Source organism: Panthera tigris, chromosome C1, assembly GCF_018350195.1.
Source record: "Panthera tigris isolate Pti1 chromosome C1, P.tigris_Pti1_mat1.1, whole genome shotgun sequence".
Taxonomy (NCBI): Eukaryota; Metazoa; Chordata; class Mammalia; order Carnivora; family Felidae; genus Panthera; species Panthera tigris.
In genome coordinates, this window is record NC_056667.1 from 64,554,048 (window position 1) to 64,578,800 (window position 24,753).

The 24,753-nt window shown below is 37.1% G+C and overlaps 1 protein-coding gene across 3 annotated transcripts in view; it reads right to left on the reverse strand.

Moving 5' to 3' along the window:
• USP33 (ubiquitin specific peptidase 33) overlaps positions 1-24,753 on the reverse strand; it is a 63,405-nt gene that overhangs the window by 33,218 nt on the left and 5,434 nt on the right. For 2 of the 3 annotated variants that reach the window (XM_042997623.1, XM_042997620.1), the window contains exons 2-8: positions 11,273-11,404; positions 10,798-10,851; positions 9,604-9,666; positions 7,499-7,651; positions 4,386-4,488; positions 3,659-3,728; positions 361-474 (exon numbers count right to left, since the gene is read on the reverse strand). In XM_042997623.1, coding sequence (XP_042853557.1) covers positions 361-474; positions 3,659-3,728; positions 4,386-4,488; positions 7,499-7,651; positions 9,604-9,666; positions 10,798-10,851; positions 11,273-11,353 — 638 coding nt within the window. In that variant the 5' untranslated portion in view covers positions 11,354-11,404. Of the gene's footprint in view, positions 1-360; positions 475-3,658; positions 3,729-4,385; positions 4,489-7,498; positions 7,652-9,603; positions 9,667-10,797; positions 10,852-11,272; positions 11,405-13,580; positions 13,687-24,753 lie in introns of those variants that run through there. The other variant, XM_042997622.1, reaches the window with a different exon arrangement.

Here is a 24,753-nt window from a genome sequence, read left to right on the forward strand (position 1 = left end):
ATGTTCAGTTTGAAACAGAACATACTGTAAAATGAACTTGTCTCAAATTTACTTTTTTTCAGCTCTATATATGTGCACCTATATCCTTTTAATATTTGATATTCATTTAAAAACATAATAAAGAGGAGCACCTGGGTGGCTCAGTCAGTTAAGCGTCTGGCTCTTGATTTCAGCTCAGGTCATGGTCTCACGGTTAAGTGGATTCAAGCCCCACGTCAGGCTCCAACCTGACAGCACGGAGTCTGCTTGGGATTCTCTCTCTCTCTTGCTCTGCCCCTCCCCATGTGCTTTCTCTCCCTCAAAACAAATAAACTTAAAAAAATAATAATAATAAAGAGAATAAATACATTAAGTACATACCTGCTTTTATGCCACAGTTCGGTCATCAGTTTGAGATAACTTTTACAAATGGCTGGTTTCTTATCTGTTCGAGCTAGTCCTCCACAATCAAGAAAAAACTGTGTCAAAGGTGGGCTAATTCAAAAAAAGAAAAATGTAAAAGTGGAATCAAAGCTTAATAATGACTGACTTCCGGTCATTCAATAAATTGGTAGCACATACAGCCCCATATCTATCATTTCTTTGCTCCCTTTTACAGCTTCACATTCACTTCTTCATATTCGTGTTCAACCCATTCAAATCAAATTTGACCCCACTGTATCAGACTCCTCAATGCTGCCAGATGCAGTCAACATCTTTCACTCCCTCTTAGTAGCATTTATTACAAGTGACCTACCCCTCATTCTTGAGCAACCATTCTCTTGAACAATGACGAATTTTTCCGTTTTTCTTTATCTCTGGCAACTCTTTCCCTTCTTTACTGTTCTTTTGACTCTTACCAGATATATAAATATCAAAGTCCCTCAGGACTGGATCCTAGGACTTTACCTCTCTTCCCTATATACTCTTTTCCTGGGGTGTCCTTAAATTTTCATGTTCATGCCAATGACAGTCAAACTTATGAAAGTCAAATATCTCATCTAAATTCCAGATTTATATCAAATATCCAAACTGATGGCTATGCTGAGCATCTTAAATTTAACATGATCAAAATTTAACTTTCAAGTGAATCTATTCTTCCTCCAGGCTTCTACATCTCAGTAAGTGGTACTACTATCCATCTGGTGGCTCAGTTAGCAATTTGAAAGGCAATACCGTTGGGGTGCCTGAGTGGCTCAGTCAGTTAAGCATCCAACTGTGGATTTCAGTTCAGGTCATGTTCTCACAGTTCATGAGATCAAGCTCCATGTTGGGCTCTGCATGACAGGCTCTGTTTGGGATTCTCTCTCTCTGCCCCTCCCCCACTCACACACGTACTACCTCAGTCTCAAAATAAACATTAAAAAAAAAAAAGGCTATATTATCTTCTATGAGCATGATTAGCTGCAGGGAACCTCAGTGAATCTATTCAGTTACAGGAAAAACACTGGGCAAAGGACCAAACCCTGCCCTGCAATAAAGTGGCTATCCTATTCTGTGTCTCCCTGTCTCTCTGCCCCTCCCCCTACTCATGCTCTGTCTCTGTCTCATAAATAAACATTAAAAAAAACAAAACAAAACTGGCTATCCTAAAAAGATATTCCATGCAAGTGAAAATGAAAAGAAAATATAGGTAACTATATTTACATTACACAAAGCAGACTTTATTTTTTTTAACTTTTTAAATTTATTTTTGAGACAGAGAAAGACAGAGCATGAACGGGGGAGGGGCAGAGAGAGAGGGAGACACAGAATCGGAAACAGGCTCCAGGCTCTGAGCCATCAGCCCAGAGCCCGACGCGGGGCTCGAACTCACGGACCGCGAGATCGCGACCTGAGCTGAAGTCGGACGCTTAACCGACTGAGTCACCCAGGCACCCCCACAAAGCAGACTTTAACTCAAAGCTCTAAAAGATATAAAGAAGGCCATTATATAATGATAAAGGAATTGAGTCATCAAAAGGATACCATCTATAAATATGCACCCAACATAGGGGAGCTAAATAAACAAAGCAAGTATTAAGATATGAAGGGATGGGGCGCCTGGGTGGCTCAGTCGGTTAAGCGTCCGACTTCGGCTCAGGTCACGATCTCGCGGTCCGTGAGTTCGAGCCCCGCGTCAGGCTCTGGGCTGATGGCTCAGAGCCTGGAGCCTGTTTCCGATTCTGTGTCTCCCTCTCTCTCTGCCCCTCCCCCGTTCGTGCTCTGTCTCTCTCTGTCCCAAAAATAAATAAAAAACGTTGAAAAAAACAAAAATTTTTAATAGATATGAAGGGAGAAATAAACAGCAATACAGTAACAGTAGGGGACTTCAATACTCATCTCGAACAATGGATAGATCTTCCAGCCAGAAAATCAATAAACACTGGACTTAAACTACATGTCGGACCAGATGGACTCAATAGATGTCTACAGAGCATTCCATGCTGCCCCTACCTATTCTGTAGAAGTATGATTAAGAAACAAAAAATCTAGGGGAACCTGAGTGGCTCAGTTGGATGTCTAACTTTGGCTCAGGTCATGATCTCGTGGTTCGTGGATTCAAGCCCCGCATTGGGCTCTATGCTAACAGCTCAGAGCCTGGAGCCTGCTTGGGGTTCTGTGTGTCCCTCTCTCCCTGCCCCTCCCCCATTTGCGTGCTGTCTCTCTCAAAAATAAACATTAAAAAAAACCTGAATACTTTTTATTAAAGACTTTTCACCTACAGAAAAGTACAAAATATTTTCATAGCATCTCTGTAAGTGATTTGAGGAAGGGGCACCTGGGTGGATCTGTCGGTTGAGCATCTGACTTCAGCTCAGGTCATGATCTCCTGGCTCGTGGGTTCGAGCCCCATGTCAGGCCCTGTACTGACACCTCAGAGCCTGGAGCCTGTTTTCCATTATATGTCTCCCTCTCTCTCTACCCCTCCCCCACTCATGCTGTTTCTCTCTCTCTCTCTCTGTCTCAAGAACATTAAAAAAAAAGTGATCTGAGGAATTAGTTCAAGCTTCTCATTTTCTAGATGTTAAAACAAATAACTTGCTCAAAGGCACACAACTAACTAGGGTTTACACCAGAACCAGCAGTCTCAGGAAATACAGGCATGAATAATCCCACTGGGACAATGGATTAGTACCAACCCAGTTTCTTGCCTACTCTACTTTCAGGATTACTTAACAAGAAAGAAAAAAGAAACTTTTCAGGACATTTACATAGTTAATCCACAGAATCTTTTAAATGGGGTCATTTCAGAAAGTGAGAGGGAAGGAGAGGAATTCATTGAGGGAAGAAGGACAGCCAAGGATTTATGGGATCCTATTGGCTAGGGAAATTGAATAGAATTGTTAACTCTTTCTCATATTACTATTAGTATACTTCTTTCTTTCCTCCTCTGACTCATCTTTCTTTCTTTTTTTTCTTTTCTTTTTTTTTTTTTAAGCAAATTAAGAGCAGCATGATTTTCTCCCATCCACATACTAACCAGACCCGACCTGCTTAGCTTCCATGATCAGGTGAGATCAGGCACGTTCAGAGTGGTATGGCCATAGGTTACCAGCAGCATGGTTTTCTGTTCAAAGAGTGACTTTATTTTTTTTTTTTTCATTTAGAAACAGTTTTATTGAAGTATAACTGCCATATAAGAACTGTGATAAAGAGTGACTTTAAAAAGCTATACAAAATTAATTTCTATACTTACCAATTAGAAAGAGCCTGCAAAGCTGCATTCATATAGCAAGTATTTCCAATATTTTTCAAACCTGTAAGACCTATTAAGAACAATCATAAATTATGTCATCACTCAATAATGCAGTGACTTAATTTTCTAAGTGTTTACTGAATATGTAACTATGTATGATACTTATTACAGTTCTCAAACTATGTTAAGAACACACAAAATAGGGGCACCTAGCTGGCTCAATCTGTGGAGCATGCAACCCTTGATCATGGGGTTGTGAGTTCAAGCACCACATTGGGTACAGAGATAACTCAAAATATTTAAAAACTAAGGGGAAAAAACCACAAAATACATTATGGAAATACAAAATATCAACTTGAACAACTCAGAGGTCAGGATTCTACTAAAGTGTTAATTTTCAGATAATTATTTAAATAAACATTTAAAAAGTTAAAATTCCCTTGCATCAATTATAAAACACAAAATTTGTACTAAATTGTATATGGATAGTTTATACTAAGGGCTTTGGTAAAGTGATGCCAGAGAAACCAAGCATCACTCAAAAGTTGTCAGTCTGCTTTCCCTGCAAATACAATTGTACTAGGCCAAATTTTAGATTTTATTTATTTATTTAGGCCATCAACATCTACAGAGTCTCTTTCACTTCTCGAGTTTGAAATTTTCACATTACAATTTCCTAAAGAAATGTGTAGTACCATAGAAAAGAGTGTTATATAGGAGATTTTACCTCTTGCCTTAAGTTCATCTTCTTCTTCCACTTCTATGTCCAAATCATCAAATACAGCAACCAGAGGAGTTTTTAATGTTGTACTACTTGGTATTTTAAAATCCTTGATAACAGAAAAGACAGCAAATTTACATTTACATCTTGAAAGTAATGAGGATCTACACTAGGAAAGAGCATGTCACTCTATCTTTGTTAAAAATGCACTTGAATAACAAAGCCACTTACGACTTTTCTGAATTGAAAAGTTAACAACTGGGGCGCCTGGGTGGCTCAGTCAGTTAAGCATCTGACTTTGGCTCAGGTCATGATCTCACAGTTTATGAATTCAAGCCCCGCATCGGGCTCTGTGCTGACAGCTTGGAGCCCGGAGCCTGCTTAGATTCTGTGTCTCCCTCTCTCTCTGACCCTCCCCCCATTCATGTTCTGTCTCTGTCTCAAAAATAAATAAAAATTTAAAAAAAAAAAAAATTTTTTTTTAAAAAGAAAAGTTAACAGTTATCAGTTCAGTGAATTCCAATCCAATCAGTGTTATCAAGCTAAAAAAAATCTAGGCACACATTCCTACACCATCTTTTCAGATTTTTCTAACTTTTTACAGGAAGAAAATACTAAAGTTTTTCTATCATAACACACCAACTTATCTGTAGACTTCTACAATCTCTCCTGATACTTGTTACCATACTTATTTTGCGTTATTTTATACATATGGAATAGTTCAGTTATTTTAAATAGTAATAAAATATTCCAGAATTAATTTCCAAATATTGTCTTAACTCAAATGTTGCAATGGTGACCTGTTCATCAAATGCTAGCTCACACTTAAAAAAAAAAAAAAAAAAAAAAAAGACACATAAGAAAAACTTTGATCTAATATTTTAAAAATCAGGAGAGCTCATAGAAATATCAGATTCTGCAAGTTCTCTTTTAATAGAAGACTGAACTACACTGAACCCATTTAGCAACTATCACTTAAAGGAGGAAACTGAACAGCAGCATGCACTTAGCATATGCTCTGACTCTCCAACTTATTCAGGCCTTATTCCACCTCTACAATGCATGCATATGCACTTTTCTACCTACCCACTTTATACATTTATTTTACTTTCCTGGTATCTGTAGATACTGAACATTTGAGCTGGCCCCATATTCTCACTTAATTGTATTTAAGTATAGAGGTTTTTAAAAAATCATTTAAGGGGTGCCTGGGTGGCTCAGTCGGTTAAGCGTCTGACTTCGGCTCAGGTCATGATCTCATGGTCCATGAGTTCAAGCCCCACGTCGGGCTCTGTGCTGACAGCTCAGAGCCTGGAGCCTGTTTCAGATTCTGTGTCTCCCTCTCTCTCTGCCCCTCCCATGTTCATGCTCTGTCTCTGTCTCAAAAATAAATAAACGTTAAAAAAAAAAAAATTAAAAAAAAATCATTTAAAATTTTACCTCCTAGAAAAAATTTTTATTTAAGAAATCTTACTAATGACATTTGGTTTCCAATATTATTATTTTATAATTAATGTTCCAATAGCATTGAAATTTTATATTAAAAAATTGTACAAATAACTTTTTTCTTCTGAGTAATTTTATTCAACAATGGGATCAGGAAGTTGCATGAAATTAAATTCATGCCTTTTATGTGTTATAAATATAACTCACAGAGAATTATTTACGAGCCATCAGAAAAATATCAGTATATTTATTCAATCAGATTCAACATTCATTAAGACATTCAACATTCATTCAACATTCTGCAAAATCTGGCAGAAATGGCAACAGACAACTGTTTTCTTTAGTCAGTGATGGTTACTTTGTCAATGTGTTTTTATTTGTATTTCCTTTTTGTGAACTATCTGCACTTATTCTTTCAACCACCTGAGTATTACCCTTATAAACTGTTACCAATTCCTTATGTGATTAAACTTTTAGTTACCACATTTTTGTTAATAATGCAAGTGTGTTCCAGAAAACTTACTTTCAAACTATCAAGGCATTAAAAACAAGACAAAAAACACATTTCTGAATGATAATATCAGTGGCAGAAATAGTAATGGTAGTTTGGTGATTTATCCACTACTGCCATTCAACTTTGAAATACAAAAAAATATAGCTTGTCTAAAATCTACTCATTTTAGTTACGTAATGTGTAAGACAAGCAAATTTATTTACACAAATGTGTACTATCAGAATGTGACACAAAGATATAATAGAAAAATGTTAAAAGTTGGTATCAAGGAAGACAAGTATAGAAATACAATGTGATTTTTTTGATACATGAGGGGAAAAAAACCTCACTAATGTGTTAATTAAACCATACAGAGCAAATGATGAGTACAGTAAGTTAGAAACCAACTCTTCTAATATTTTCATTTCCTTTTCCCTATTTTTATAGAACTAGAAAATTCTCAAAATTAAGTGATTAATCTTTGCAAGCCTACACATATTTTGAAACCAAAGATCAATGCTAAGCTTTAATATACCCTATTTGGTTTTCGATAAATTAGTAAAATGTTCTTAGTAATATTAATGGAGGTAGAAAGGGAAGAGAAATGAGGAAAAGGGAGCTGAATTTGTATTTGTAATTTCCTATCAAAAAAGGCCTGCCCCCTCTCCTAGAATCAGATTGCTAGAAAAATATACACTTTTTAAAGACAGTTTGTTAGGGTGCCTGACTGGCTCAGTTGGTTACGCAGCTGACTCTTGATTTCGGCTCAGGTCATGATCTCACAGTTTGGAAGTTTGAGTCCCACATCGGGGTCTATGCTGATAGAGTGGAACCTGCTTGGTATTCTGTCTCCCTCTCTGCACCACCCCCCCCACCACTGTGCTCTCTACATGTCTCTCAAACTTTAAAAAAAAGAAGTTTGTTTTTAAGTTTTAAAAACACAAAACATGCTTTTCCATCTTCAGACAGGTGAGCTTCAATCTTACTATAACATAATCATTCTATAAAAGAGCAAAGGCTAGCCTCAGTATTGCAATCAAGAAAAAAGGCACATTACAGAAATATTTAAAGTACAAGTGAGGTAGAGTTGTTATACATTTCAACTACGTGACAAATTCTAAAATCATACCTTTTCATACCTGAAAATATATATTTTAATTAAATAAAGTTTGATTATTACCTGGACACTATTTTCTTGGGTTTGGTGAAGTGGTCTTACATGAGGCAAAGAAGGATGAGTTCCTAATTTCCTATCCAAAAATACTTCTTTGCTGCAAGCATAACACCATACTCGAAGAGTAGTAAGGTTCACAGTAAGATAATGCTTTGTCTCCTATACAATTTCATAGGGGAGGGAGAAGAGGAACCAAAATTAGGTATAGTTGAAAACATTTCAAAAGATCATATAAGGGGATGCCTAACTGGCTCAGTTGGAAGAAGAGTATGTGGCTCTTGATCTTGGGGTCATAAGTTCAATCCCCCACACTGGGTGTAGAGATTACTAAAACAAAAACAAAAACAAAAACAAAAAAAACACTTTAAAAAAATCATATAAGATAAACTGCTGGCCTTTAATGAATAACAATATACTCCAAAAAGAAGAGTTAAAACTTGAACACCAAAAACATATTCTTTAGATAAACTATTAAAGTATAGTGAATAGTAACAATATATAAGCCTACTCTAGAAATTATACTATTGTCATTTTTCACCACTGTTCAGCATAAAAATAAACATAAGACTAAGACTCTCCTTTGGAGTTAGCAAATAAGTATAATACAAGAAAATAATTGACCAAAGCATAGTAACTATTCTAAAAGATCATAGTAACTATTCAAAAGAATGAGTCAAATGATGTAAGTCAAAGCAAAAAACATCTCAAGCAATATGAATATATGATCTTGGATACATAAAATTCTGGCCTTTCTCAACCAGAGTTCATGGAGAGAATTTATGCCTACAGAAAATTATCTTAGTAACTATTTTCTCAATTCTCACAAGAATGGTACACAGCACTACCATTCTGGATGCACAAAATAGAAGTAAATTATGTACAATGATGCCTGAGGGCTTTGGAATATTCAGGCTTAATTAATTGTCTTGAGGAACCCTGACTGAGAACAATTAATGCTACAGAGACATCAATGTGAAAAAGACAGTTCATGCTCAAGAAACATATAGTTTAAAAAAAAAAAAAGAAAGAAAAGAAGCATACAGTTTAGAAGTTCTACTACACTCTACCATACCATACCATACCAGAATTACACACAAGCACCAAACAACCAGGGTGAAGTAGAAAGAGAACTCCAATTAAGATGTGCAGAAGGTAATATGAGTTGAGACTTAAAAGTTAACCAGGCCCTATCATAGGCATAGGCATCCACTCTTGACTTCAATTTTCATATTCTCCTAAAATTCCAACTATCATCTTCATAAACCAGGAGGCAAATTTCTTAAATCATTACTCTCTTAATTACAATCTCAATCTAATATTAATCTTAGCAATTCCCCTCCCCACCTTTTAGAAAGTATAAGCAAAGGTTTAACTCCTCTTATATAAAAAAGGGGAAAATTTTGAATTACAACTTGAATTAATAATGTTGTATTTGCTTGCTTTCCCTTTCCTTCAGGCTCGCTTTAAAAAATATCTTGCAAAGGGGTGCCTGGGTGGCTCAGTCAGTTAAGCGTCTGACTTCAGCTAAGGTCATGATCTCGCAGTCCATGAGCTGTGCTGACAGCTCAAAGCCTGGAGCCTACTTTGGATTCTGTGTCTCCCCTCTCTCTCTGCCCCTCCCCCACTCACGCTCTGTCTCTCTCAAAAATAAACATTAGAAAAAAATTTTTTTAAATATCTTGCATAAAAATTTTCTATACACCAGGTGATATATGGAATTGCTAAATCACTATATTGTAACTAATATAATACTATATGTTAACTAACTGGAATTAAAATAAAAACTTAAGGAATGCCTGGGTGGCTCAGTCAGTTAAGTGTCTGACTCCTGATTTTGGCTCAGGTCACGATCTCACGGTTGTGAGATCGAGCCCCTGACCCCTGTGCATTGGGCTCAGTGCTGGGTGTGGAGCCTGCTTGGGATTGTCTTTCCCTCTCCCTCTGCCTCTCCCCTGCTGAAGCACTTTCTCCCTCATTCCCTCCCTCCGTTCTTCTCTCTCTCTCTCTCTCTCTCTCTCTCTCAAATAGACAGATAAATAAATAAATAAATAAATAAATGAAAACTTACAAAGCAAGTAAATAAACACCAAAAAAATTTTCTATATACATACCTGAGAATGTATAGTGCTGTGATCTACTTGTGATTCACCACAACCAACATATGAACATCTATTCTATAATTATACAGAAAGAAAAATAAGTCATTTTATAACGTGTAAATATACAACAGCATCACATTTACATTTACAATTAAGTTTTGATCATACATTTTAACTTAATGACTAAATGACTTTCCATATTCATTTATTTTAACCAAATGGCATTAGGAACAGAGGAATAAAATGAGAATATTTCTAAATTACAAGCTATGTCACCTCTAATATAAGACAAGCATAAAATATTTTAGTGATTAGATGCAGAAATGATGATTCAAAGGGGCACATGCACCCCAATGTTTATAGCAGTGTTATCGACAATAGCGAAATTATGGAAAAGAGCCTAAATGTCCATCAACTAAAGAATGGATAAAGAAAATATGGTGTGTATGTATGTGTGTGTGTGTGCATGTGTGTGTACACACACATGCACACACACACACACTGGAGTACTACTCAGCGATCAAAATGAAATCTTGCCATTTGCAAAAACATGGATGGAACCAAAAATTACTATGCTAAGCGAAGTAGGTCAAAGAAAGACAGATATCATATGATTTCACTGATAGGTGGAATTTAAGAAACAAAACAGCTGAATATAGGGGAAGAGAAGGAAAAATAAAATAAAAACAGTGAGGGAAACAAACCATAAAAGATTCTTAAACACAGAGAACAAACTGAGGGTTGCTGGAAGGTTGTTGGATGGGGGGACAGGCTAAATGGGTGATGGCCATTAAGGAGGGCACTTGTTGGGATGAGCACTGGGTGTTATATGTAAGTGATGAATCACTAAATTCTACTCTTATAAACTATTATTACACTATATGTTAACTAACTTGGATTAAAATTTTAAAATTTTAAAAAATTTGGATAAAATTAAAAAAATAAGTCTCATAGAAATATATACATATATATATATATATACACACACACACACACACACACATATATATTTAGTGATTTATTAAAACTCTGCAAAAGCACTGGAATTTAAAACCCAAAGTTTATAAAGTTTAATTTGTTATCACTAATCATCTTTTTTTAAAGCATGTTCATTTATGAAATCTGTTAAGTGTCAAAAAACTCTTATAGTTATCCTTATTCAGATATAAATTTTTATAATACCAAAGTTTTGAAACATATACGTACCTCCAAACATGCCCAAAGATTTGGTCCTCTGACTTTACAATCCTGACAAGTACCCTATAAAACAAAAATCAAATAGCATTATCATTATGTTGACACAGCCAAACACATACAATTGACTAATAATATTACATAAGAAATTGGAGGGGTGCCTGGGTGGCTCAGTTGGTTGAGCGTCTAACCTCACTCAGCTCAGGTCATAATCTCGCAGTTCACAAGTTCGAGTCCAGATAGGGCTCTGTGCTGACAGCTTAGAGCCTGGAGCCTGCTTCGGATTCTGTGTCTCCCCTTTCTCTACACCACCCCCACCCTGCTTCTGCTCACGCTCTCTCTCTCTCTCAAAAGTAAATAAATATTAAAAAAATAATAAATTGGAGCCCATGAACACAGAGTATTACAGTAATTTATTTTAAAAAAACACACATTTGAGAGAGCAATGAATGATTTTTCTAAGCAAGGAAAAAACCCTATATCTTACATGAGATTTTTGCATTAAGTCTTCTTTCGTTATTTCACCAACTGAATCCAAATGTGGACAATGATTTTGAAAAGGTGACATTTTGTTAGTAACTTTTTCCTGTCTCCCAAGTATTTCCAAATGAGGTAACACCTATGGGAAAAACAACCAGAAAATATTAATTAAAAAATGGTAAATATTTAAAATCATTAAAATAAAGGCTAAAATAATAAGCATGCATGTTTACAAGTCTACCCTAGTATATTTTTCAAATATACCTAGATTACTTTCATAATTTAAGTTAACATGTACACTGGAAATTTCTCCACAAAATTAACATTATATTGAAACTGATAACTATGTATCAATGTAAGTTTGTTTCTCCATTACTTTTGCTGCTTTTCCCCCTTTCTCCCATTTCATATTTTAGAATATAAATAAAAGGGAAAAAATTAAAGTTATTCAATTTAAGTACTTGTATCTTTTTTTTTCTTTTTTAAGATTAATCCTTAGACTGGAATAGGAATTAAAAGAACCATCAAATATAAACATTCATTTTTACACTAGCTGCAGCCCCTAGTGATGATATAAATGAAATTGTCTGGTATCTTAGCAATATACCAAGATGGTCACATACTAAAGTTTCTCAAGTTGGCACCACATTGATACTTTGGACCAAATACTTCTCTACTGTGGGGGTTTGCCCTGTGCATTGTAAGGTGTTTAGCAACATTCTTGCTTCAACCCATTAGATGCCAGAACACTCTCACCACTGCTTTTACAAGTACAGTATAAAATTATGCCCTCCGGGTCACCTGGGTGGCTCAGTCAGTTAAGGGTCTGACTTCAGCTCAGGTCATGATCTCACAGTTTGTGAGTTCAAGCCCCGTGTTAGACTCTGTGCTGACAGCTGGGAGCCTGGAGTCTGCTTCAGATTCTGTCTCCCTCTCTCTCTGCCCCTCCCCCGCTCATGCTCTGTCTCTTAAAAAATATATAAAATAAAATTCAAAAAAAATAAAATAAAATAAAATTATGTCCTCAAAGGGACAACATTATCTCAGGTTGAAAACAACATCTTCACAAAATCCTTTCAGCAACCCTGACGTAGAGTACCATTATTATCTTAATTGCATATAAGACTAAGAGTAGACTGGCATAATGAACTCAAGGGGCTACTTTAAGGATGAAATGAGGTAGCACATGTCAAGTGTGTACATACACACACACAGTACTACACATATGCATATAATTTTATTAGGCACTCTGCAGCATCCCTTTATGTACTTCTTTTTAGATGACCAGTAAGGTCTCATACCTCTCTCTCCCATGAGACCACCAGTTTAAGACTGAGGTAGTTTCCCACATCAATTACAACTTTCCTAATTATCTTCAGGAGTTTCCTCAAATTCCATTAAAATAAACAGAAGGCAAAATGTTTTGTAACCCCAATATACTTAACTTCTTCCAAGACATCACAATATTATAAATGTAATTTATGAGAATGATAGGAATACTATAATGTCACTAAATTTTATCTATCTCCCCTGCAGATCTTATGAATCATAGAGCTAACTGATTTACAGCATTCAACGCATAGAAATCTCACAACTGGTTCAAGTAAAGTGAGTGATTTCCAAGTAAAATCTCAAGTTTAAGTCAGTACTTCCAGATATTTCTTGGATGTGTACATTCTTAACAATAAGGTTTTTCATGCCTTTAGTTCATCCTTGGGGTTTGAGAACACTATTTTGGAAAAAATTAAGAAACTTACTAGGAAAGAATAAACACTTATAAATGTGCTAAAATACTAGCCCATTAGTAAACACATTAAACAGAAAGTTTCAATCAAATGAGTCAAATATTATCTTGCAACCGACAAAATACAACAGAAATCACTCCGGGGGTTAATACTGAATAAATCATTATCTCTAAACATTATTTTTTTTTTAATGTTTACTCATTTTTGAGAAAGAGAGCATGAGTGGGGAAGGGGCAGAAAGAGAGAAAGAGAGAAAGAGAGAAAGAGAGAGAGAGAGAGAGAGAGAGAGAGAGAGAGAGAGAGAGAGGATCTGAAGCGGGCTCTGCACTGACAGCCGCAAGCCCAATGCGGGGTTGGAACTCATGAACCATGAGATCATGACCTGAGCCCAAGTTGGATGCTCAACCAACTGAGCCACCCAGGCACCCCTCTAAACATGAAATTATTACATAAGATTAAACAAGCCATGTGCCAGACTTTCAGATGCATGAAATTTAACTTAAAATAACTATTAACGTTTTCCATTTCTTACTTATGTTTGTGAAAGGTCTGGCAATCTTTCCCACCCACCTCTCACTTCCTTCTGTGCTTAGATATTTCTTCCTTCTTATCCAATTACCTCCACTGCCAGCCATGATGGAGTGACAGGAACCAGATTTAGCCTCTTTAAATAACTAAAAAGCTAGACAAAATATATAAAATAACGGTTATCAGGCACTGGAAAGTAGGCAACAATTACCCCAGCTTACGCCTAGAAAGAACTTCTAGGCCACAGTGCACGTAGGAGAAAACCCAGTGTCCAGCAGTCTCCTTGAGTTGAAGGGGTAGTGTTGAAAATGCAGAGGCACCAAGGTGGCTAGAATTCACAAGGCAGAGTAACAGAGAGGAAAGAACTAAACACAAAGCAAATAAACTCATGAGGTTTGTAGAGGGCTACCATTAGGTCTTTGGCTGAGTACTTATGAGCATGTGCATGTGATTAAACTACCCTAAGCAGGGGAAAGAATTACTGGAAAAGAATAGGTAGAACAACTCTGGCAGCCAACACAAGTTTGTTTGTGTCCCCACCAGCCAGAGTTTAAAGAGTTCATAATACACGGGGAATAAAGTACTCAGAGGGTATTACCTCAATAATAGGAAAATGTATCCCTAAAGACTACTTTCGTTCTGCCTTTAAAAAGCTCAAAATGAGTATTACAGAGTCAAATTATTCTCAAGGAACATAACTGTGCCCCAGAACAAAGGAATGAAAAAAACCCCAGCACCTGACAAGATTAAAAAAATTACAATGTCTGGTATCCACTCAAAAACTACAAAACAAAAACAAGGAAAAAAAAGAGATCCAGAGATAACACAGAAGACAGGATAAAGCATAGACGTTTTTAAATTTTTTTTAATGTTTTTAAGTTTATTGTTTTTTAGAGACAGAGAGCAAGTGGGGGAGGGGCAGAGAAAGGGGGAGAGGGGGAGAGAGGGGGGGGGGAGAGAGAGAGAGAGAGAGAGAGAGAGAGAGAGAGAGAGAGAGAATGAATCCCAAGCAGGCTCCACACTGTCAGAGCAAAGCCTGATGCAGGGCTCAAACTCACAAACCATGAGATCAGATCTGAGCCAAAACCAAGAGTTAAATGCATAACCGACTGAGACACTCAGGTGCCCCAAGGATACACATTTGTTTAAAGTAATCTGTACAGGGGCGCCTGGGTGGCTCAGTCGGTTGAGCGTCTGACTTCAGCTCAGGTCACGATCTCGCGGTCCGTGAGTTCAAGCCCCACATCGGGCTCTGGGCTGATGGCTTAGAGCCTGGAGCCTGCTTCCGATTCTGTGTCTCCCTCTCTCTCTGCCCTCCCCCATTCATGCTCTGTCTCTCTCTGTCTCAAAAATAAACAAACATTAAAAAAAATTTTTTTTAATAAAAAAATTAAAAAAAATAAAAAATAAAGTAATCTGTACACCCAACATGGGACTCAAACTTACAACCCTGAGATAAAAAGTCGCGTGCTCTACTCACTGAGCCAAACAGGCGCCCCAAGATACATATTTTATTTTTTTTTTTAATTTTTTTTTTCAACTTTTTTTTTTTTTTAATTTATTTTTGGGACAGAGAGAGACAGAGCATGATCACATGATCCCTATCACAAGATAGGGATGTTTTTAATTTTTATTTTTTTTTATTTTTATTTATTTATTTTTTTGGGGGGACAGAGAGAGACAGAGCATGAACGGGGGAGGGACAGAGAGAGAGGGAGACACAGAATCGGAAACAGGCTCCAGGCTCTGAGCCATCAGCCCAGAGCCTGACGCGGGGCTCGAACTCACGGACCGCGAGATTGTGACCTGGCTGAAGTCGGACGCTTAACCGACTGCGCCACCCAGGCGCCTCCCAAGATACATATTTTAAAGAGAAACGTGAAGGATAGAAGATAAAAGACCTAAAGCAAATTTCTAAATGTTAAAAAAAAAAGTCTTAGGTGAAAAATACAGTGTATGAGATGAACAGCAGATTAGACAATGCAAAAGAATAATGAACCTAAAGACACAGTGAAAGAAACTATTCAAATTGAAATACCAAAAAAAAAAATTGAGAAATTAGAGTATCACTCAGATGGGTAGAAAAGTCCAAATTTGATGAAAACAAACACAACAAACTTGAAGCACAAGACATATAAACAAATTATATCATGGCACACTAAAAACAAGCTGCTTAAAACCAATAATAAAAAGAACATCTTCAAAGTAGCCAAAAAAGGCCAATAACATATTCTGGAAACAATACAAGCCAGAAGACCATGGAGCAACATCTGTACAGTACTGAAGGAACACTGTCAACCTAGAATTCCATACCTAGGAAAACACCTTGCAAAGTAAGGGCAAAATAAAGACTTCTTATACAAACGCTGAAAGAATTTATTACCAGCATACCTGCACTATAGAATGTATGTATGTGTTTCAATATTTTTTCTTGTTCATATAATCAAATATAGAAAGAGACATATATGGCCTTTTTTGGGCAATAATACAGACATCCCTCTATCTCAACTTTTTCTTGAATACACATGTCATGATGCATACACTGCATAAATCATGCAATTAATTCTTCTACTGATGAATATTCACTTTGTTTCCACATTGTTATTAAAAATAATCATGGGAGCACCTGGGTGGCTGAGTCAATTAAGCATCCAACTTCGGCTCAGGTCATCATCTCACAGTTTGTGGGTTCAAGCCCTGCATCAGGCTTTGTGCTGACAGCTCAGAGACTTCTTCAGATTCTCTATCTCCCTCTCTCTCTCTACCTCTCCCCAACATACACACTCTCTCTTAAAAGTAAACTTAAAAAAACTTTTTTGTAAGTTTATTTATTTTGAAAGAGAAAGAGTGGGGGAGGGGCAGAGAGAGAGGGATAGAGAGAGAATCCCAAGCAGGCTCCACACTGTCAGAGCAGAGCCTAATGTGGGGCTTGATCCCACAAACCATGAGATCATGACCTGAGCCAAAGTCGGATGCTTAACCAACTAAACCACCCAGGAGCCCCTAAAAAAAATTTTATAATAAAAAAAATTTTTTTAATATATTTAATCATACATGTGAAGATTATTTATGAACTCTATTCTATTCTACTGGTCTATGTCTGTCTTAGTACCAATACTATTAACTTTCTTATGGTAGCCTTTATCATTAAAGCACTTAATTTTTATAAAATCAAACATGTCTCTTATAACAGCTCTGAGTTTCTGATCTTAAAATTTCATTTGGGCACCTGGGTAGCTCAGTTGGTTAAGCATCTGACTTTGGCTCAGGTCACGATCTCATGGTTCATGAGTTCAAGCCCTGCACTGGTCTCTGCACTGACAGTGTGAAGCCTGCTTGGGACACTCTCTCACTCTCTCCCTCTACCCCTACCCCACTTGTGTGTCGTCTCTTTCTCAAAAATAAATAAACTTAAAAAAATTTTCCTTCATCCTTGTTTATATACCTAACGCTATAGAATAACCTTAAATATTTTTTTTAAACAAGGCTTTAAAGACAGGAAGACCTGTCTTTAAAGACCTGTCTTTAGAGACCTTAAGACAGGAACCCAATGTTATTTTCTTCCAGATGGGCTGACAGTTGTACCAGCACCACTTACTACACAATCTACCCATTACCCACTGAATTGTAATACTATCTTTATTACACTTGCACATATTTCTGGATCCCCTATTGTGTTCCACTAATCTACGTATGCCAATACCATAGTTATTTATTTTTTAATGTATCCCTGAATACTTTTAAGTGTATTTATTTTGAGAGCACAAGCGTACACCCACACACAGGCAAGTGGCAGGGGGCAGAGAAAAAGAGGGAGAGAGAGAGAATCCTAAGCAGTCTCTACACCACCAATGCAGAGCTCAATGTGGGGCTCAAACTCACGAGCTGCAAGGTCATGACCTGAACCAAAGTCGGATTCGTAATCAACTGAGCCACCCAGGTGTCCCACCAATACCATATTTAATCTGAATACAAAAAATGTAGAATATTTTGATAACTGTAAGGCATTCCTCCTTCACTATTCCTTTTCAGTTTCCTTGGCTATTCTCTGAATACACTGGAAACATGATAGTTTTACCTAGTTTTCCAATATCAATACTAATTAATTTTACTGTTGTAATGCATTTACTAGAATCTCTAAGACCATCTTGAATATAAAGTGGGGGCATCTGGGTGGCTCAGTCAGGTAAGCATCTGACTTTGGCTCATGTCATGATCTCACACTCCATGGGTTTGAGCCCCACATCTGGCTCTCTGCTGTCAGCACAAAGCCTGCTTCAGATTCTCCGTCTCTCCCCCCTCCTCTCTCCCTTTCCCCCACTCATGCTTTCTCAAAAATAAACATTAAAAAAATGTATTTATATAAATATATACACATATACATACACACACACACACACACACACACACACACACATACACACACACACACATGTGACTGACTGTGAGGGGCCCTAGGTGGCTCAGCCAGTTAAGGATCTGACTTCGGCTCAGGTCATGATCTCACACTTCTTGGGTTCAAGCCCCACATCAGGCTCTGTGCTGACAGCTCAGAGCCTGGAGCCTGTTTCAGATCCTGTGTCTCCCTCTCTCTCTGCCCCTCCCCCACTCATTCATTCTTTCTCTCTCTCTCAAAAATAAACAAACATTTGGGGTGCCTGGGTGGCTCAGCCGATTAAGCATCCGACTTCGGCTCAGGTCATGATCTCAAGACTCATGAGTTCGAGCCCTGCAATGGGCTCTGTGCTAACAGCTGGGAGCCTGGAGCTTGTTTCAGATTCTGTCTCCCTCTCTCTCTGCCCCTCCCCCACTCACACTCTGTCTCTCTCTCTCTCTCCTTCAAAAATAACCATTAAAAAAATTTTTTTTAAGAAAAGAAATAAACATTAAAAAATTTAAAAAATAGGGGCACCTGGGGGGCTCAGTCAATTAAGGGTTCGACTTCAGCTCAGGTCATGATCTCACAGTTAGTGGGTTTAAGCCCCACATCAGGCTCTGTGCTGACAGTTTAGAGCTGGGAGCCTGGAGCCTGTTTCAGATTCTGTGTCTCTCTCCCTGGCCCTCCCCCGCTCGTGTTCTGTCTCTCAAAAATAAATAAATGTTAAAAAAGGTAAAATAAAATAAAATAAAAATAAAGAAATAAAAGTGATTGTGAGCATCCATGTCTGGGTCCTTATTGTGATGGTTTTGCTATTCAGGACATTTGCTATAATTTCCTCCTATTCTTAATTTACTTTTGATTTTTTTAAAGTAAACTATAGGTCCAACATGGGGCTTGAACTCACAACCCTGAGATCGAGTGACATGCTCTAAGCCAGCAAGGCACCCCTAATTAGAAACAATCTTAATGAACTTTATTAAATGTCTTCTCAGCAGCTACTGATGGTTTAATATATTCCTTACTTCATCCGATTATATCATCTATTAACAGATTTGATATAAATAACCCTTGCATTGGTGTAATATACCCTATGGGTCAAAATGTACTATTAGCCTGTTGCTTCATATCTAGATTCCACTGTGTATTTCTATTTAGAGATTTTGCAAGTGAAATTGGCCTTTTTGGGTAACATTTTTATCAGGGATAAAAGTTATGCGTGCTTCACAGAATGCATTTAGTAGCTTTGCATCTTCTAGACCACAGAAAATGTTCATTATCATTATTATATATTATTTATAAATTAAATGAAACTCAGTTGTGAAACTATCTGCTATGCTGCCTCTTTGAAGGACACATCTTTTTTTTTTTATTCCTTTTTAATGTTTCTTGAGAGAGAGAGAGAGAGAGAGAGAGAGAGAATATGAGTGGGGAGGTGCAGAGAGAGAGACACACACAGAATCTGAAGCAGGCTCTAGGCTCTGAGCTGTCAGCACTGAGCCTGATGTGGGGCCCGAACTCATAAACCTCGATACCATGACCGGAGCTAAAGTCAGGCACTTAACCTACTGAGCCACCCAGGGACTCAGGACATATCTCCAATCATCTTTAAATTCCTTAGTGAGAATGGGTCAATTCAAGTTTTTCACTTCTTGGGTCAATTTTACTAATTTATATTTTGCTATTAAATTATGCATGCCCTCTCAATTTTCAACTTTGGCATTATAGCATGGTTGTGATATTCTCAAGAAAATTTGCATAACATTTCATTAATCTCTCCTATATCCAGATATCTATGATGTTTCCTTTCTCATTCCTAATCTTGAGTGTTTTTACTTGAATTCTTTTTTTCCTTCTATAGCAGGTTTATCTAGTTCATTGGTCTTGGCAAAAAGACAGCTTTGCAATTTATCCTTTCCACTATTTTTTGTTCTGCTGCTTCCAATTCCATTAAAGTTTTATCTTTAATTTCCACGTCCTACTTGGTTTTGGTTTTATTTTCTTAATCCCTAAATATAAGTACTAAACTCTCTTATTTTTTTACTTAATAAAAGTATTTAATTTGATTACATTTTCCTCTAATGTTTACCAAATAAATGGAAATGTTCTCATGGCTTTCTAGACAGTCTTAATCTCACTTTGATTTTAAAATGTTTTAAGTCCACCATTAGAAGAATGGATATACAAATGGCACATTCACAACTAAATACAACACAATAGTTTAACTGCATGACATGGATGGATAATTAACCAACAGAGAAAGCTCTAAAGGACATAAGTTGGATTGGGAAAAAAGGAAGCTATAGAATGATACATACTGTATAAAACCACTGAAGTAAAAATTTTAAACCAGCATTACAGCACATTATATCTGGATACAGATACATCCTATAAAAATACAAGAGGTATTGCAGGTTGTGCACTCTGAATGTTGCCTCAGAACAAAGAAATGGGGACCGGGGAATAAATTCTCTGCTTTAGTATCTGGTATTAATTTTCTGGTATATAAACAATTTAATGAGAATTAATAAATATAAACAAAAGCTAACAATTTGAACCAAGGCTATTTAGTATTCCTTAACAATTAAACACAACACTATCAAAATAGAAGGCCCTTAATATTCTAGTTACCTAGTTTTACTCAATTAATTCAGTATGGTAAAAAAAAAAAAAATCACTCTTTTATTCCTTCTTTTGATAAAGATTTACTGAGAGTAGGCTATTTAGATATAAGGGAGTAAGACAACAGGGGTTCTAAGCTACTTCAATTTCTTCTCCAGCATATACCAAAAGAAAGAAGGCATGCATGCTTTCATTCTGGCCTGACAGTTTGTCCAGGGAAGACAGGTACTAGGCATTAGAGAAGACAGACAACATAAAGGCAGTAAAAATGAATGTATATGAAAATGCTATTTGTTCAGTATATAGATGTATATCCAACAGAAGTCTGAGACTCCTCTAGAAGCGTGTGGTTCACAAGATGGGAATCACTACGGAGCACAAGAAAATTTAAGCTCTGCATGGAAATTAAGGCTTTCCATAATTTGACCTCAATTTGTCCTTACCTTTACAATCTTTTATCTGGCAACCTTTTCCTCTGTCTAGCCTAGCTACAGTATTTGAAATTTTCTCAGCCTTATAATGATAGTAATAACCCCAACTAAAAAATGTTTCTGGCTGAATTCACACACTATGACGCACAGCTCAATTGCCTATCTATAGATTCAAAACTGCTTCTGAAGATGATACTTTTAAGTGGGGGGATGGGAGAAGGGAAATACCATGGCAGTAAAATCAAGTTTCATGCCCAAACTTCTGGCCTTGCCATCCGAATAAGACCAGATATTCAAATTTTAGGAAAAGCACAGGGACCTGTGTTATTAATATATGTTACACATCAAGACATAGTTGGTGACCTAATGAGAACCTTTTAATATTGGGAAACTGCCTGCATTCCACTGTCTAGTCTAACCTGAAAGGTAAATATAAAGTCATATTCAAGCAACCATGAGAAAAGAATTAGGAAAACTGGTAAATAACAGTAATAGAGAAGATTGATACGAATCCAGAAGGTCTCTACTAGCAGGTGGCAGAACTGTTTGTACTTTTAACAAAAATCTGGATGAATATACAGAAGGCAGGCTAGTGAAATATAGTTATATAATTATTTTAAAAAAGATTTTTTTTTGGGGGGGTGCCCAGCTCAGTCAGTAGACTCTTGATCTCAGGGTAAGTTCGAACCCCATGCTGGGCACAGAGTTTACTCAAAAAATAAAAATAGGGTGGGGCACCTGGGTGGTTCAGTCGGTTAAGCGTCCGACTTCAGCTCAGGTCACGATCTCGCGGTCCGTGAGTTCAAGCCCCGCGTCGGGCTCTGGGCTGATGGCTCAGAGCCTGGAGCCTGCTTCCGATTCTGTGTCTCCCTCTCTCTCTGCCCCTGCCCCGTTCATGCTCTCTCTGTCTCAAAAATAAATAAAACGTTAAAAAATAAAAAATAAAAAAAAATAATAATAAAAATAAAAATAGGGACACCTAGGTGGCTCAGCTGGTTGAGCATCTGACTCTTGATTTTAGCTCAGGTCATGATCTCAAGGTTCATGAGTTTGAGGCCTGCAAAAGGCTCTGTGTTGACAGCAGGGAGCCTGCTTGGGATTCTTTCTCTCTCCCTCTCTCTGTCCCCCCACCCCACTCTCTCTCCCCCCTCTCTCTCAAAAATAAACATAATAAATAAATAAATAAATAAATAAATAAATAAATAGGGCACCTGAGTGGCTCAGTAGGTTGAGTGCCCAACTCTTAGTTTTGGCTCAGGTCATGATCTCAGGGCTGTGGGATCGAGCTCCCCATCAAGCTCCGTGTGAACACAGAGCCTGCTTGGGATTCTCTCTCTCCTCCTGCTCCTCTCCCTCACGTGTGCGCTCTCTCTCTCTCTCTCTCTCTCTCTCTCTTTCCCTAAAATAAATGAAACAAATATTTTAAGTTTATTTGAGAGAGAGGGCACGTACATGCCAAAGACAGTGGGGGAGGGGTAGAGGAAGAAATAGAATCCCAAGCAGGCTCCATGCTGTCAGCACAGAGCCCAACATGGGGCTCAATCAAACCCACAAACCATGAGACCATGACCTCAGCTGAAATCAAGAGGTAGACACTGAACTGACTGAGTCACCCAGGTGCCCACAAAAAGATTTTTTAAAGACATAAATAAAATTAAAACATAAAACCTAAAAACTGAATAAAATCGTTATCTTTCTTACATGTTTTTTTATAGATGATGGAGATTAAAGAGTACACTTATGATGAGCACTGAGTAATGTACAGAATTGTTGAATCACTATATTGTACACCTGAAACTAATATACCATTTTATGTTAACTATACTGGAAATAAAATTTATTATGATGAGGGGAACCTGGGTGGCTCAGTTGGTTGAGCATCCAACTCCTGATATTGGCTCAGGCTGTCATCTCGTGATTGTGAGGTCAAGCCCCAACATAGCAGTCTGGACTGAGCATGGAGCCTGCTTGGGATATTCTCAATCTCTCTCTCTCTGCCTCTCCCCTGCTCACACTGTCTGTCTCACAGTAAACATTTAAAAAGATAAAGTATGTTATGACGAGCACTGGATGTTATACATAAGTTATGAATCACTGAATTCTACTCCTGAAACCAATATTACAATATACATTAACTAGAATTTAAATCAAAATCTGAAACAAAAACAATTTTTAACTTAATAAAAAATAAACTGAAAAAATAGTTTTTAAAGAAAAAATAGGGGCGCCTGGGTGGCTCAGTCGGTTGAGCGTCAGACTTCAGCTCAGGTCATGATCTCGCGGTCCGTGAGTTCGAGCCCCGCATCAGGCTCTGGGCTGATGGCTCAGAGCCTGGAGCCTGCTTCCGATTCTGTGTCTCCCTCTCTCTCTGCCCCTCCCCCATTCATGCTCTGTCTCTCTCTGTCTCAAAAATAAATAAATGTTAAAAAAAAAAAAAATTTAACAAAAAAAAAAAGGAAAAAATAAACTTTAGAAAAATGAACTAAAATTAAAGATGTTGATACAATATTCTAAAGGAGGGTTCAAAGAATCTACTATCTAAAGTGATGGTAAATGTATATGTATATATATGTATACATACACACACATATATGCTAATATATATATATATATATATATGTATATATATACACTTAATACAGGGTGAGATAATAAGCACTCAATAAGTAAATATTAACCACTATGCAAGCAATTCAAAGCATGGACATTTAGAGAGAAAGCAAAGGTTGGAGGACTTTACATATGTGTTCCAATTATTTGGACATAATGATCAAAGTATGAGGGATCCTTTCTTTTTTATATAACCAGAGAAAAGTGAGAAATAGCAAACCCAATCAATGGTGAAGATTTTCAGTGATTAGAGCTACGCAAAAATGGAGGGTCCAATCTTGGGAAATAGGATGTTGCCCATCATTGTTACCAGAGGCTGGATGACCACCTGTCAGAGGTATTCCAAAGGACAGTATTTTGCACTAAAAAGTCAATTCTAAGATACTCTAATTTAGAAAAATTAATTTGCCTGTCAGAAGTTTCAATTTAGACTACTGTTTCACCACAACTAATCTGACTAGACCAAGTGACACTATTTTAAATATTAGGCTTTAGAATTATTTAACAGCAAAAATGCAATATTGTAATAAGCTTATGGCTAATTTTTCCATATTTACCATAGAAGAAAACTGCTATACAATAAAAGCAAGCAGAAAAAAACTGTTTTGATAAGTGGAAATATTAATGAAAAGAGTGCAAAAACAAAAAGAAAAGTTTACTTCATTCTAAATCAATCTACAGCTAAGTGTTCATGGAGACTTTTTAACCTATGAAATCTGCTGATGACCACTTTAAAGAAATTTCTTGTTTCTTGTCCTTTAAAACAATATTCTAGCTGGGGCGCCTGGGTGGCTTGGTCGGTTAAGCGTCCGACTTCGGCTCAGGTCATGTCTCACGGTCCGTGAGTTCGAGCCCCGCATCGGGCTCTGTGCTGACAGCTCAGAGCCTGGAGCCTGTTTCAGATTCTGTGTCTCCCTCTCTCTCTGCCCCTCCCCTGTTCATGCTCTGTCTCTCTCTGTCTCAAAAATAAATAAACGTTTAAAAAAATTAAAAAAAAAAAACCAACATTCTAGCAAACACAAACTCCTTCAAATCTTCACACAGGTCTCACAGTTCTATAACTCCTTCCCTATTCGTTAAGATTCAAACCATAACATAGAAAAAGAAATGTAACGCTAATTTTCTAGTTTCCATCTTTCTAAAAACATGTGCCTTTGACCCTTAACAGTCTAAT